This window comes from Seriola dumerili, unplaced genomic scaffold, assembly GCF_002260705.1.
Source record: "Seriola dumerili isolate Sdu_G_001 unplaced genomic scaffold, Sdu_1.0 BDQW01000047.1, whole genome shotgun sequence".
Lineage (NCBI taxonomy): Eukaryota > Metazoa > Chordata > Actinopteri > Carangiformes > Carangidae > Seriola > Seriola dumerili.
Window position 1 is genome coordinate 1,028,206 of NW_019174302.1, and position 13,650 is coordinate 1,041,855.

Genomic DNA, 13,650 nt, shown 5'->3' on the forward strand with positions numbered 1-13,650 from the left:
TTGTCTGTATCATGGGAGAATAAAACACAACAACACACCAAACATTCATAAAAGCTTTCCAATAAAAGATTGTTTTAAGATATGTTTTATCGACACTGAAGATGACTCCTGTCTGATCTCAGGTGGATATATTTCTCTTATTTCCAACAGGTAAAGACGTCTGCAAACTAAGCTTTTTACTTGAGACTGAGATGTAACTCAGACATTGTTGAAACAGCCACAACATGGAGCTTAATAATAGACCAGTTATGATTGGACAAATGAACGAAGCACTGTGACTGTGATGTGTGAGCACACTGACGTCTCTGTCCGACTCTTTTAAACACAGANAGACATTGTTGAAACAGCCACAACATGGAGCTTAATAATAGACCACAATAGACTGTGATGTGTGAGCACACTGACGTCTCTGTCTGACTCTTTTAAACACATCTGAACGAGCTACATCTCAGTCTGTGCACCAGAGTAATTATGATCGGGCTAAACTTTTGACTTGTGTGTAACTTGCCTAATTGTGTTTCTTGCCCTCGCCTTGTCTTCTTCTTCTTTTTTTTTAAGCAGTGTTGTGATTTTCCCAGATCGTACACCAATTAAATCAGTAAGTTGCTAAAACCGACAGAAACGACGGCCAAGACTAAAATAAGACCCCGGATATAATGAATTGGACGATCCCTGCGAATTAGTCGTGAACGATTCCAACCAGATCTGGCTCCTAAAGGAAGAAATGTGTGACGCTTCGCTCTGAACACACTGATGTTCATTTGTTGATTATTATGATTCTGGAGACGGTTCGCTGTTTATTGTGTGCTGTGTTTGCTGGCTCCAGTCTGCCAGGTGTGTCAGGGAGCTCCCCTCCCTCCTCTCGGCCTCCCTCCTCTCGGCCTCCCTCCTCCTCCACAGAGGCCACGTCTCCGTCTTCCACGTCCTCTAAACCGCGCGAAGACGGCGTCGCCGCCGCAATCAACCCGCTGAAATAATAATGAGGTTCAATCCACTTTGTCTCCGGGTGAAACGGGAGTGAAGGTTTCATCCGTGCGTTTTGAGGCAGATTCTCTGATTTGCTAAGACATCAATCTCCATCACGTCTGGTTTGTGTGATGCTCTCTCACTCACCCTCTCTCTCTCTCTCTCACCCTCTCTCTCTCTCTCTCTCTCTCTCTCTCTCTCGCTCTCTCTCTCTCTCTCTCTCTCTCTCGCTCTCTCTCTCTCTCTCTCTCTCTCTCGCTCTCTCTCTCTCTCTCTCTCTCTCTCGCTCTCTCTCTCTCTCTCTCTCTCTCTCACTCCCGCCACTTGTGTTGCCATCTGTTCTCGATTAATGTGAGTTACGAGCAGTAATTGAAGCATCTGTTCATCCGGTGTGCATCCTTTGCTCTGACACACCAACGTATACACCTCTCTCTCTCTGTCTCTCTCTCTCTCTCTCTCTCTCTCTCTCTCTGTTTGCCAGTATGTCTCTCTCTCAAACGTCGGACATTCATGTTCCTCAGAGGATGAATCCTAATGTCTTGGTCGTCCTCTGACTTCACCTCTCACTTCCACACCTGAGAAATACTCTGTGTGGACATTCATGGCTCCCAGATGACGTGATATGTCAGTGACGCTTTGAGGGAACTTCTTCAAATTTGGCACAAAGGTCAAAGTTCAAGGTCACAATGACCTCACAAAACATATATGCTAATTATGACACAGTTGAACTCGGTAAGGATAAAGTGATGACATTTTATTTCAAAGGTCAAACTTCACTGTGACATCATAATGTTCATGATTATTCAGCGCTGTGACACAGGAAGGAGATTGCGACCATGGTTCCTGTAACTCGGCCGGTTGGCGGCGGCGTACAACCACGAGGCGGCGACTCTAGTTCGTCCTAGTGGACAGTGTTTTTTTTTTGTTTTTTTACAGCTGTTTGTCTGAAAACATCTGCCTGCTGCGGCTGTAAACAACGCTCGGCTGAGAATGAAGCAGAAGCTGCAGATTCAGTTGATGATCCTCTGCAGGTTCATCACGATGAGTGATGCCTTTTCCACCGTCACATCGTTTACACATTGTCAACTCACAAATCGCTGTTATGAAAATATAAATATATATATTTATATAAAAATATAAATTACAGTGGCTTCATTTCTCCACAGGCCGAGTCCCCAGAACTCCCAGGGCTCCTACTCGTGTTGTTAGAGAGAATAAATACACACAAATACTGTAGGTACAAACACACTCGCACACACACACAGGCAGGATTAGTCTGGGCCCTTTTATTGATCGCTTCACGTTACCTGACACACACCTGTCAGGTAACGTTGACGAGAGCTCGCCTGGGAATCGCAGTTAAAATACCTGCAAACCAGACGAGCCAGACGCGACACCCGGCGGTCGGCGAGGAGACGCTCTAATCTGAGAAGATTCTCTCTGAGATGCTCCAGAACGCCGCTGAGAGTCACACAGAGGAAGGAAAACAAGAGACAGAGAGAGTGTGTGTGTGTGTGTGTGTGTGTGTGTGTGTGTGTGTGTGTGTGTCTGTCTGTGTGTGTGTGTCTGTGTGTGTGTGTGTGTGTGTGTGTGTGTGTGTGTGTCTGGACCGTACCTCCTGTATGTGCTTAGCAGGGCAGCGTAGCCAGACTGAGCTAATAGGCAGGATGTGTGTGAGTGGGAGGCTGGAGGTGGTGGTGGAGGCAGACTCTTCCTGCTGTCACTTTCTGTCTGGCTCTGGCATGTTTACAGCCCTGACACACACACACACACACACACTTACCTGCACACATCTACACACACACACAGGACTCAGCCTCACCTATTGTGCTGTACGTTCACACACACACACACACACACACGGTCGTGCAGCGATAATAGCTGCTGTTCTATGATTATAACTCTTCCTGCTCTGGTATCATCGTCCTCATCAGACTGAAATTATCCTCCAATCAAGGTAAGAGCAGATTGTTGTGGAGAACGGGACACGCGCGCTGAAATGAGAAACGCTGCAGCAGCCAAATCAGTGTGACGGTGACAGATTTGAGCGGCCGTGCTAAGTAGAGGTAGGCGGACAGGTGGGGCGTCCATATGTCGCCCCAGCTACCAGCCCAGCTCCTCGTCCCAGTCCAGGCCTGCTGCTCTCCCCTCCAGTCTGGATGGGGGTCAGAGGGCAGGCTGCTGTCTCTCTCTCCTCAGCATGGACACTTGGCATCAGCCTCCAGAGCTAAAACAGAATCGCCGTCGCATATTTCAGCCCGTAAAGTGTCAAAATTTGTGATAAATCCAGTTTTCCAAAGCCCGAAATGACCCCCCCCCCCTTTGACGCTAAAGGATAAGCAGTGTGGCTAATGAATGAATGAATGAATGAATGAATGAACATCACAAGACGGATTTCACCATATGCTTGTTTCCTTCTCACAGAGACGATTTTACACCTTCTTTACTCAACATATTTTCTTTTAACTCGCCTGAACCTGATATTTTCTGCATTGATTCACTGTCTTGCCTCTCAGTGTTTGTAGAAACAGATTTGAAGATCTTATTGATTGTTGTTGAGGCTCTTTGTGGCCTCGCTCTCTGCTGTGTTGATGAGAAGTAGTTTGAAACCAGAGGGGACGGAGCGTGTGCAGAGTTTCAGAGTTGATCCTGTTTACGTTACTGAAATCCTCCCTGTGCTTTTTATCATATGAGCCACTTCGTTAGATCCATTTTATAATTAGCTGATTTTAATGTGCAGCCTTGCTTGAAGCCCTTTGCACTCTTGGGTTGTGAAATTGCTCCGTAAATAAAGATTATTATATGTTATATTATCATCATAGCGTTGACTGATTCCAGGCTTCTTCTTTCTTTTTTTGTGACGTGTGTTTTAAGGGTTCTGGCTCCAGCTGTAATTACAGACCATTTATCCCACTTTGTGTTAATCAACAGTGAAGTGACACCGCGCCCCGTCCACATTCTGCACCAACAACCAACACGCCGGCGACTACAGGCTTAATGCATTAGATTAGCCGTGACCCCGCCGCTCCCGCCGTTTTCAATGAAGCTGTCTGAGGACGAGGGCAGGACAAAGACGGTGTGGGTGCACAAAGTGGCAGGCGGGACAGGAGCTGCCATGTAATCTAATTCCTCTCCTCTTTGTCTTCATCCATTCACTGTCACGACAGATTATTCTTAACGGGGAGGGGGGGGGGGGATGATGAATGAGAGAGAAAAAGGGGAGAAATGAAGGGGAAGAGAGAGAGAGACAAGACAATTAGGTTACAGTCTGGTCGGCAGTGTGTGTGCGCGTGTGTGTGCGTGTGTGTGTGTGCGCATGTGTGTGTGTGTGTCTTCTGCTCAATCCTCTTCATGAATTTGATGTCATGATTCATTGTCTGTAATCTTGCTGTGACATGCACGAGGGGTCCTAATGAAGTGTGCACTGTGCCTGCGTGTGTGCGTGTCTGTGCGTGTGCGTGCGTGTGTGCGTGTCTGTGCGTGTGGTGTGCGTGTGTGTGTGTGTGTGTGTGAACACATGCTGTATCAGTGCTCTGCAGGTGTGACTCACACTCGAGTACAATGGCCTTTTAATGTTTTCAGTTGTGTGGATTTCACCTCCTCCAGTGTGTTATTAACCGGTAACAGATGCTTGTGAATCCGGAGGAAATGTGGAACCCTCCAGCAGCTCATGTCCCGTTCTTCCTCTCCCCGCAGGCCTACTTTCGTCAGGGGGTTGCGCTGCAGTACCTGGGTCGACATGCCGACGCCCTGGCAGCGTTCGCCTCCGGCCTCGCCCAGGACCCCAAGAGTCTCCAGCTGCTTGTCGGCATGGTGGAGGCCGCCATGAAATCGCCGCTCAGAGGTGAGCACACACCTGTCCGACAACCCCACACCCTGCACAGCAAACACGAGGCAGATTAATACAGACGGAGACAGTCACACAAATGAACGACCTCAGCAACAAACCAGAAGTTTGTGTTTGAGAGTTGAAGGGGAGGAGAGTGAGAGGAAAACTGTCAAGTTACCACTTTGCTTTTGTTGTTTTATTCAGTAACCCTCCTCTGGGACTCGGGTGTGAAAAAGTAGAAAGATTCGTCTGATGATTCAGGCCTCACACAGAAATGAATGCACATGTGATGTGAGAAGGAGGGAGATGAGAGGAGAGAGAAACAGAAAGAAAAGGGAGATGTAGAAAATGAATAAAACAAGCAAGTCAGATGAAACAGGAAGAGAAACGCATAGAAGCTGAAACTGAAAATAATGTGCGTGTGACGGAGCGTGAGGGAGATCTCACTTCAGTCGTCATCAGCGTCTTGATTTCTTAATTAAAACCCAAAACTCACATCTACCGCTGAGTAGAAAGAGTCGTGTTGGTGTCTGACACACTGACAGAGAGTTTGGACATGGATCATCCGTAAGTTCTCAGGGACAGGTCGCTATAAACCAGGTGGAGAGTCTGGGTCGCTCTCTGTCCTCAGGCTCTTCATACACACGGGTTTGGAGATGAGGTCTGAAAACACACACACACATGGAAAACATGGCATCAAATCACACCAGAAGTTACCTGAGACCCGTTCAGTTGAATGGTGAATGGACTGCACTTATAGATCACTCAGAGCTCTTTACGATACAAGCCACATTCACACGTTCNATTCCCCCGTTCCCCCCCCCCCCCCCACCTCAACACACGGACGGGAGGAGCTGTTTAGTGCACGACCCGGACACAGTCGAGATATATATCTATATATATATATTAATTTACCAAACAATCACAATTAATTAGTTAAAAACAGAAAAGACTGGCAGGTTAAACAGGATGACCCATATAAGTGTTTTATCATCTGACCTGGAACCTTTATGGTTACGGTTGTTGTCAAAGCGCCTATAATCAATATTTTTATAATAGGAATCAAATGACAAAGTGAAGACAAGGTGACAGTGTTCAGGAGTCTCTGGTAGTGAATTAGTGTGTAGTAGTGTAGTGACCTTTGTGATGGTTTAGTTTTAGTGGTTTTCAGCTCATCGTTTAGCAGCTGAAATGTTCTGGTTCACTGTCAGAGCGTCACTGACCAAGCAGTCTGAGCAGGTACAGATATTTAAAGATTATTACTGCTGGTTCACGATGAAATATTAGAAGGTAGATTCTGGTGTGTCATCGATCTGTCTGCCCCACAGTTCACGGTGCGCTCTTCATGCGCAGGTCTCCACAGCGCGCGGAGATGAGGGGAGAGAGAACATACAATCGAGAATGGTTTCCAGGCTGGAGTTGGCACGGGATTATGTTTTTGCCCTTCAGCTGTATCAGAATGAGAGCGGGGCGTCTCGGGAATAGCCTTCCACTTGGCAAGCTGCAGCAAATGTCCGTGCACGTGGAATTTTGCATCTGCTCTCACACTGGAGAGCAAAATCTGGCCCAGTATTTGCAGCGTTTCCCTTTGAGGCAGAGAGAGCGTGTTGATCCAGAAGTGAAGACGAGCCGTGGCTGACCAGACGAGCTGAGCGTTTTTACAAACAGCAGAGAAAAGGAATCAGTGTCGAGTTTAAGCAGCAGAAACCAGTACTTCAGATCAGGTATCGGTGGCAGCAGCTACGACCTACAGCGTGTAACACAGTGTAACCTGCCTGAACCAAAGCAGGTCTGATGCTCTGAGCGCCATGTGATTCAAATCAGTGTGACACGTGCAAAACTTTCCAGGTGCAAATGAGACCGGTTGCAGGTTCATCTCATTTTGCATAAAGTGCAAGTTAATTATGAGCTGATGTCGGGCTGTTTTGACACGTGTTGCACAAAAGAAACAGGAGAAGGAGAGTCGTGCTGCTGAACTGGGAATACTGGGCCTGGAACGTCGCGCCGGAGGAAAGATGGATGTGAGGGGAAGGTTTGTTCGACGCTCTGTTGTTGTCAAGTCAACGAAACATCAGTGTGGCAGATTCTTGGTAAAAATCTTTGTCTCTCTCCGTGAAACAGGAACTGCAGCTCCGCTTTTCCCAGACATTACATTTCAGACAGTTTCCTCTGCTGCTGTGATAAATCAGGTGTGGCAGCTATTGTGTGTGTGTGTGTGTGTGTGTGTGTGTTTGGTTTGCTAAACAGCGGCCACTGTGGCCATAGCTAATGGTACATGCTAAGTTGTAGCGTCACAGTGACACAAGCGTAGAAAAACAGGATTAACTAACACAGCCACATCTTTTTAAAGTTAGGCTGCAGCAGCAAAAAACCTCAGAGTGTGTTGAACTGAGCGAGGCTGCGTTTTATTGCTCATTAATTCAACTCATGTGTAAAAGTGACTTATTTCTTCCTTCAAAAGTTACAGAGCGACTTTAAAATATGTCTTGCATGAGCCCTAACTCAGAAGTTTCAGCTGTGTCACTTTTCTTCCACTTTAAATGCCAAAGCCTCAGTGCTGCAAATCCCCCCCAAAAATATCCCCCATAGTGTGTTGGAGAGCTGGAGGCCGTCCCGTGTGAAAGAGCAGCTGGAGTCTTTCCACCTTCACTTTCCTCCTCAGTTATCGCAGCGTACAGAACTTGCATTCAGATTTGCTCCCACTTTAACTAAAGGGTCGTCACTGCCAGCTGAATGTGTGGGAACAACGGACCTGATTCAAGGTCCCGTATTATATAAAGTGAAGTGAAGTTTCCATGTGTAGTTTGATTATAGATCAGGTCCAGGTTCTATATTAATACTGTGAAAGTATCAAAGCCTCAGTCCACAGAGAAATGCACACAGCCTGTATTCAGAAACTGAGCCTTAAAACCAGCCGTCAGGACTTCTGGAACTTTGTGATGTCACAACAAAGCAGTCACCAAGCCCCGCCCACCTGGACCCACTATCCAAACCTTGCAGGATTTGGTTTCTCTGAGTGTTTTTACCTGAAATGTGCTATATTTTTATTGGATCACTCAGAAAAACAGTCAGCCAATCAGAAGAGAGGCTCAGAGCCTCCTCTCTTCTGATTGGCTCCCCGACCTGTTGTTACTAGAGCTGCAGAGAGAAGCCTGAGAGAGGAGATGTAAAACTACACTGAGATGGTTTTTGGTTCTTTAAAACCACAAATATATCTTCTTATGGATCAAACACCTCAAATCAAACACTGGAGAAATGTAAGATACGGGACCTTTAATGTGGAGATGCGGCTCAGTGACTCCAGCCTGGAGACACTGAGCGTGCACGGTGTAAAACCTGACAGGCTGTAAGTCAGCATGATGCTACAGTAGCACAGCAGAGAGCGGCGAGGCAGTAAGGGACCGTTTAACTTCAGACTCGTGGTCCTTCTGTCACACAGACAGCGTGGTGCTCACCGCCATGAAAAACAACCTCCAGTATCTGTGCCAGTGTTTTTCTCGTAGATTGGTTTTGACTGTAATTATTACTTAAATCAGTTACTTATGATTTGTTAGCGATGAATTTATGTTGCAAGCAATTCACAAAAGCATCTGCAGCAGAGCTGGTGGTTTTGTGTGAGCACTTGGATGCTGTCGTTAAATTAGCTCCCGGTTGGAGACGGTTGTGGTCGGTGGCGGTCTCCTCTCTCGTACAAGTAAAACAAATGTGGTGAATTGGTTTGTTGAGAGTGAATGTTTTTCAAAATGTCCAATAAAGTCACAATATGAAGATAACAGTGGCGGACATGCACGAAGCAGTCAGTAAATTGCTTAAACAGCAGACTGTTGCAACATACAGCGAAAAACACGAGCCGCGCATTTGTACATGTCTTGGGTGTTTGGCTTTAACTCACTCTTCCACACAGATTCCACTTCGGCCTAAATCGGAAAACGTAGCTGCAGAGAAGGTGAAATCCAGAGGTCAGAGCTCTGTACTCCCCCCCGCCCCCCCCAGGACCTCACATTAGCACTAATTCTCCCTCCAATCACCCAGAAATGATTTACCGATGGTGCAACAACAGCATGCTCCGTCTCCATACCAACAGGTTTCCCTGGGAGCAGCATTGTAAGTTATTATACGGTTTTAGATCAGGATCACGGCTGCAGTTGTTTTCCATTATGTCGAGTTAAGCAATAATGCCTGGCATGAAAACTGGAAAAATCCAACTTCAATCGTTTGTTCTGACAAATCCAAATGAATATGTGTTGAGACACGTTAAGAATATATTATGCAGTTTGTCTGAATTTTCCCTCCCTCGCCATTTCTACCGCTGTGTCTTGCAATACATCAACAAGCTTGGGAACACAGCTGCTATTTCACAATGTATAGCTCCTATAGCTCTAATATTGATGCTAGAAAGAGTCTCAAAGTTTAGTTTCACCATTAATCTCAGGCTGCATCCTCACGACTACTCAGCTTTACTTTGAAAATGCATCTGTTTTGCTAAGTTTACTCGTCCCGTCCGCACCGCCGCACAGTTTTCCAGCCCCTAAAACAGAGACGTTTGGAAACGCTGTTTGAGTCTGACGTAGACACCAACTGTCGCTCTCTGATCGGCTCTCGTCAGCCTCGATGACAGTGGCGAAAGCAACATGAGTGACATGTGAATACAAGTGTTACTGACCTCGTCGCCTTCTCTAGCAGCTGTTGTTCTGTTAACTTCTTCATTTAAACGCCACAGCTGTTTTTTGCAACTGGAGCAACGTTCTCCTTGTGTTGTTCCTTCTATTAGAAGATCCGTCCTTCAGTCTGTGGAAGACGATCACTTCCCCCTGAGGTAGCTGCACAGATTACAGCAGATTAAATCTCATGTCAGTCTGTCCAATAGCTGTTGAGAGATTTCACTACAGGTGTGAGACCTTTGACCTGCTGGGGGCGCTAGAGGAAAAGTCAGGGGATCGCTACAGTCAGCAGGATTTCTCTTCAGGGGACCATGAATGTCTGGACAAAATTTGATAACAGTCCATCCCATAGTTGTTGAGATATTTACGAACCTCCGCTGTTGGTCAGGACCTTTATTTGTTCACTGACATAAACTTCAGTTTCAGTCAGCGGGGGCCTGTTTTATTCTTCTTCTGTGGTTTTAGGCCTCTCTGTCTCTCTCCGGTTTCCTCACTGATAATTTGCTGTCTGCTCAAATAAATCAAGTACGTGAGAATATATGTTTCCCCGGCCTGTGAGACACACTGCAGCGATACAAACCTGGCGCAGCAGCACAGTCCACGAGCTCAGTTTAATGTCTCCGGGCGGCGTTCAGTTGCTTTTCACAGTCTCGCGTCGCGGCTCTTCTCTGGGAGTTTCACAACAGTGTCTCTCGGTCCTTTCCCTCCGCAGCTCCACATGCAAACTGAGCAGTTCCACTGGGATCTGAGTTTAACTGTGACCTCTGTTAAAATGAATCATAAAAACGCTCACTCATCAACATTTTTTCATGATGTGTCGTGATGAAATCATTTCACTCCCTCCAACAAAACCGTGCAGTAAATATTCTCGAAAAGAATGTTATTTGAATATTAAACAAAATCCTTTGTGTTGCATAATCACACACCACTAGCAAGGGACATGTGTGTGTTATTGTGAGTGACAGAGGCATTAACACACACAGAGTCCATTTCTACACTGTTACACACGTCAGACGAAAGCTGGATGTGAGTTTGTGACAAAGTCCAGACGAACTATTTAAACAGGAAATAAATTTAGTAAATGTATCTACATTAATACAGTGGCGCTGCTGTTTCCAGTGGAATTAAAGACTGATGCTGATTTTACAGCAGCTGTAATGTTGACTTTTGTTTGACTAAATATCTGGTTCCTTATTTCCATTGATTTATTTGTGATCGTACGTCCAACACAACGATCCATTTATAGAGAAGATCGACGTAAAGTAAACAAAACATTTACTCCTAACGCACAGACACATTTACAAAAAAATATAAATGACCATAAATATAAAACATGCAACTAAAAATGTTCAAAATGCAAATATAATGTTTCTTCTTTAAGGAAAAGTTTTGCATTTTAGTAAAATTTTATTTGCTTTCATGCTGAGAGTGAAATGAGAAGATCGATGCTGCTTTCACCTCCTCAGTTAAACATGAAGCTAATTAGTTAGCAGCTGGTTTCACCCTCATGTTTCAAAACACAATATATTCAGATGTCTAATAACAAAATAAAAGTATTACCTGAATCAGTAAGTTTTATTCAGCCCCAACAAAGAAAGTGTTTGTAGCCTGAGAGGCAAAAACAAGGATTAACTGGAAGGTTACTCAGAGAGTGCAGAGCTCCACCGAGGCCGATGTCAGACGACAAACACCAGAGGAGAAAAACATTCCTAATTCAAAGTAAATGATTCGGATCTGCCCCAAAATTTAATGGGTTCTTTCCTGACCCATGATCCATCCCTCCGATAAGTTCAGTGCCAGTCGGCTCAGTGCTTCTCGTATAATCCAGCTGACGAACAAACAGCTGCAGGTGAGAACATAACCTCCCTGAGGAAACATCTTGAGTCACTGAATACTGTTTGTGTCGTTCTGCCTCCCAATAACAACATTGATGATTCCCATTCCTGACATCGCCTGTAAGCATGTCTCTCTGTGTGTGTGTGTGTGTGTTTGTGTGTGTGCGTGTGTGTGTGCGTGCGTGTGCGTGTGCGTGTGTGTGTGTGTTTCACCTCCTCAGACTCCCTTGAGCCGACCTACCAGCAGCTGCAGAAGATGAAGCTGGACAAGAGCCCGTTCGTGGTCGTGTCCGTCATCGGTCAGGAGCTGCTGACACACGGTTTCCACGGAGCCTCCGTCGTGGTGCTGGAGGCGGGGCTGAAGATCGGCACGTGCTCTCTGAAGCTGCGTGGATCCGTGTTCTCGGCCCTGAGCTCCGCCTACTGGTCTCTGGGCAACGCTGAGAAGAGTATGGCCTACATGCAGCAGGACCTGGAGGTGACCAAGACTTTAGGTACGGCGGGGGAGGGAGCAGCGGAGTGAAGGATTGACAGGTGAAGAAATGAAGCAGCCGTAGCATGAACGTCTCGCGGTGTTCTTCTCCTCCACAGGTGACCAGTCAGGTGAATGCCGCGCCCACGGGAACCTCGGCTCTGCCCTCTTCTCCAAAGGCAGCTACAGAGAGGCGCTGGCCAACCACAGAAACCAGCTGGTTCTGGCCATGAAGCTGAAGGACAGAGAGGTACGTCTGCATGCTGATGCGTGCTCACGCTTATTCATGTAAATAATACATGTGTATAGATGTGCACTCAGTCTGGGTTCAAGTACAAAGCCCTCCACCTGCTCAGCCTCCTGGTTTCATTGTGTTTTTCTTCTGAAGTTACAGAGTTAGAGAGAACAGCCTGATGTCGGTGCAGCGTGCGCCAGGGCTGAACGATGTGGGGGATAAAAAATCATTGTGATTATTTTGACAGATATTCTGATTGTGATATGAGTCACGATTTTAGAGGGAAAGCTCTTTTTTACATTTGGTTTTTACTGAAGAAATATAAAGATGATTTTTGCTGGGTTAGACTTGTAGCAGATTTCAGGTAAAAACACTCAGAGAAACCAAATCCTGTAAAGGTTTGGATGGTGGGTCCAGGTGGGCGGGGCTTGGTGACTGCTTTGTTGTGACATCACAAAGTTCCAGAAGTCCTGACGGCTGGTTTTAAGGCTCAGTTTCTGAATACAGGCTGTGTGCATTTCTCTGTGGACTGAGGCTTTGATACTTTCACAGTATTAATATAGAAGCTAGAGCTGATCTATAATCACACTACACATGGACACAGACCTTTACACTGGAGGAGCTTTAAGTGAAGACACTGAATCTGCTGAGACTTTACAGCAGCATGAACACTCTACATCCTGGGTCTTCTTTGTTTATGAAACTTGTCTGATAACTGGACATCACAACCCAAACAACTACAGCAACCAAACCTCAGATTGGCTCCTCCTCTCTCTCTCTCTCTCTCTCTCTCTCTCTCTCTCTCTTCCTCCGCGGCAGTTTCTCTTTTCTCCTCGGGCCTCAGCTAAACTTTGTTCTGAAACACTTTGGACAGTTGTGAGAACCGTAGTTAATTAGATGCTGTTACAGATTAGACTTTGGCCCCTTTATGTCTCAAAACACAGAGTCGAGCTGTCAGGTTGTTTGTGTGTGTTTACCTTCGGTTAACTGCTTCCATATGCGTCTGAGTGTGTTCATTTGTGTACGTGTGTGTGTGTGTGTGCTGCTTTCTTAACTCTGCCAACTTGTGATGCAGTGTGAATATACAACATCGTGTCATGGCACATCCAATTATGTCTCACTGGGTTTAATATTTGATTTAATCTCTCGACTCTGGCACATATGAAATCTATTTGCGCGGAGTTTCAGTTCGTTCACACTGTGTCTGTCTGCGACTTCTGCGGACCAGGACGTGGGTCTGTTGTCAGGGAGATGGGTGGCCGCTGCTGTCGACTGACCTTCAGTCTGGACCGTGTGTCTGGTCCTCGTGCGCTCAGTGGAACTGAAATCACTCGACTCATTCAGGTTTAATAGGTTTACTGCAGAACGGCTTCAATTTGATTTCCTTTCTTATTTGCTGTTGCAAGGTTTTATTCTTTGATTGTTTATTTGAGGGTCAGGTTTGAGATGTAGTTTGTCAAATCTCACAGAATGAACATGTGACTCTAGGTCTCATTAGTGTTTATAAACAGTATATAAACATCATTACATGGTTTATAACACACAGATATACTCACATTTTATGTGTTTATTCATCTACAGTCTTTGTCAACAATGTGTTACAGCTGTTAGTGTGTTGTCAGATCATTATGTATATGATGGGGTTCAAACTG

At 45.9% G+C, this 13,650-nt stretch overlaps 1 protein-coding gene across 1 annotated transcript in view; it reads left to right on the plus strand.

Annotated features, from left to right (window-relative positions):
- LOC111217852 (tetratricopeptide repeat protein 28-like) overlaps window positions 1–13,650 on the plus strand; it is a 115,358-nt gene that overhangs the window by 62,107 nt on the left and 39,601 nt on the right. The window contains exons 3-5 of the mRNA XM_022739851.1: window positions 4,663–4,810; window positions 11,513–11,785; window positions 11,883–12,013. Coding sequence (XP_022595572.1) covers window positions 4,663–4,810; window positions 11,513–11,785; window positions 11,883–12,013 — 552 coding nt within the window. The remainder of the gene's footprint in view (window positions 1–4,662; window positions 4,811–11,512; window positions 11,786–11,882; window positions 12,014–13,650) is intronic.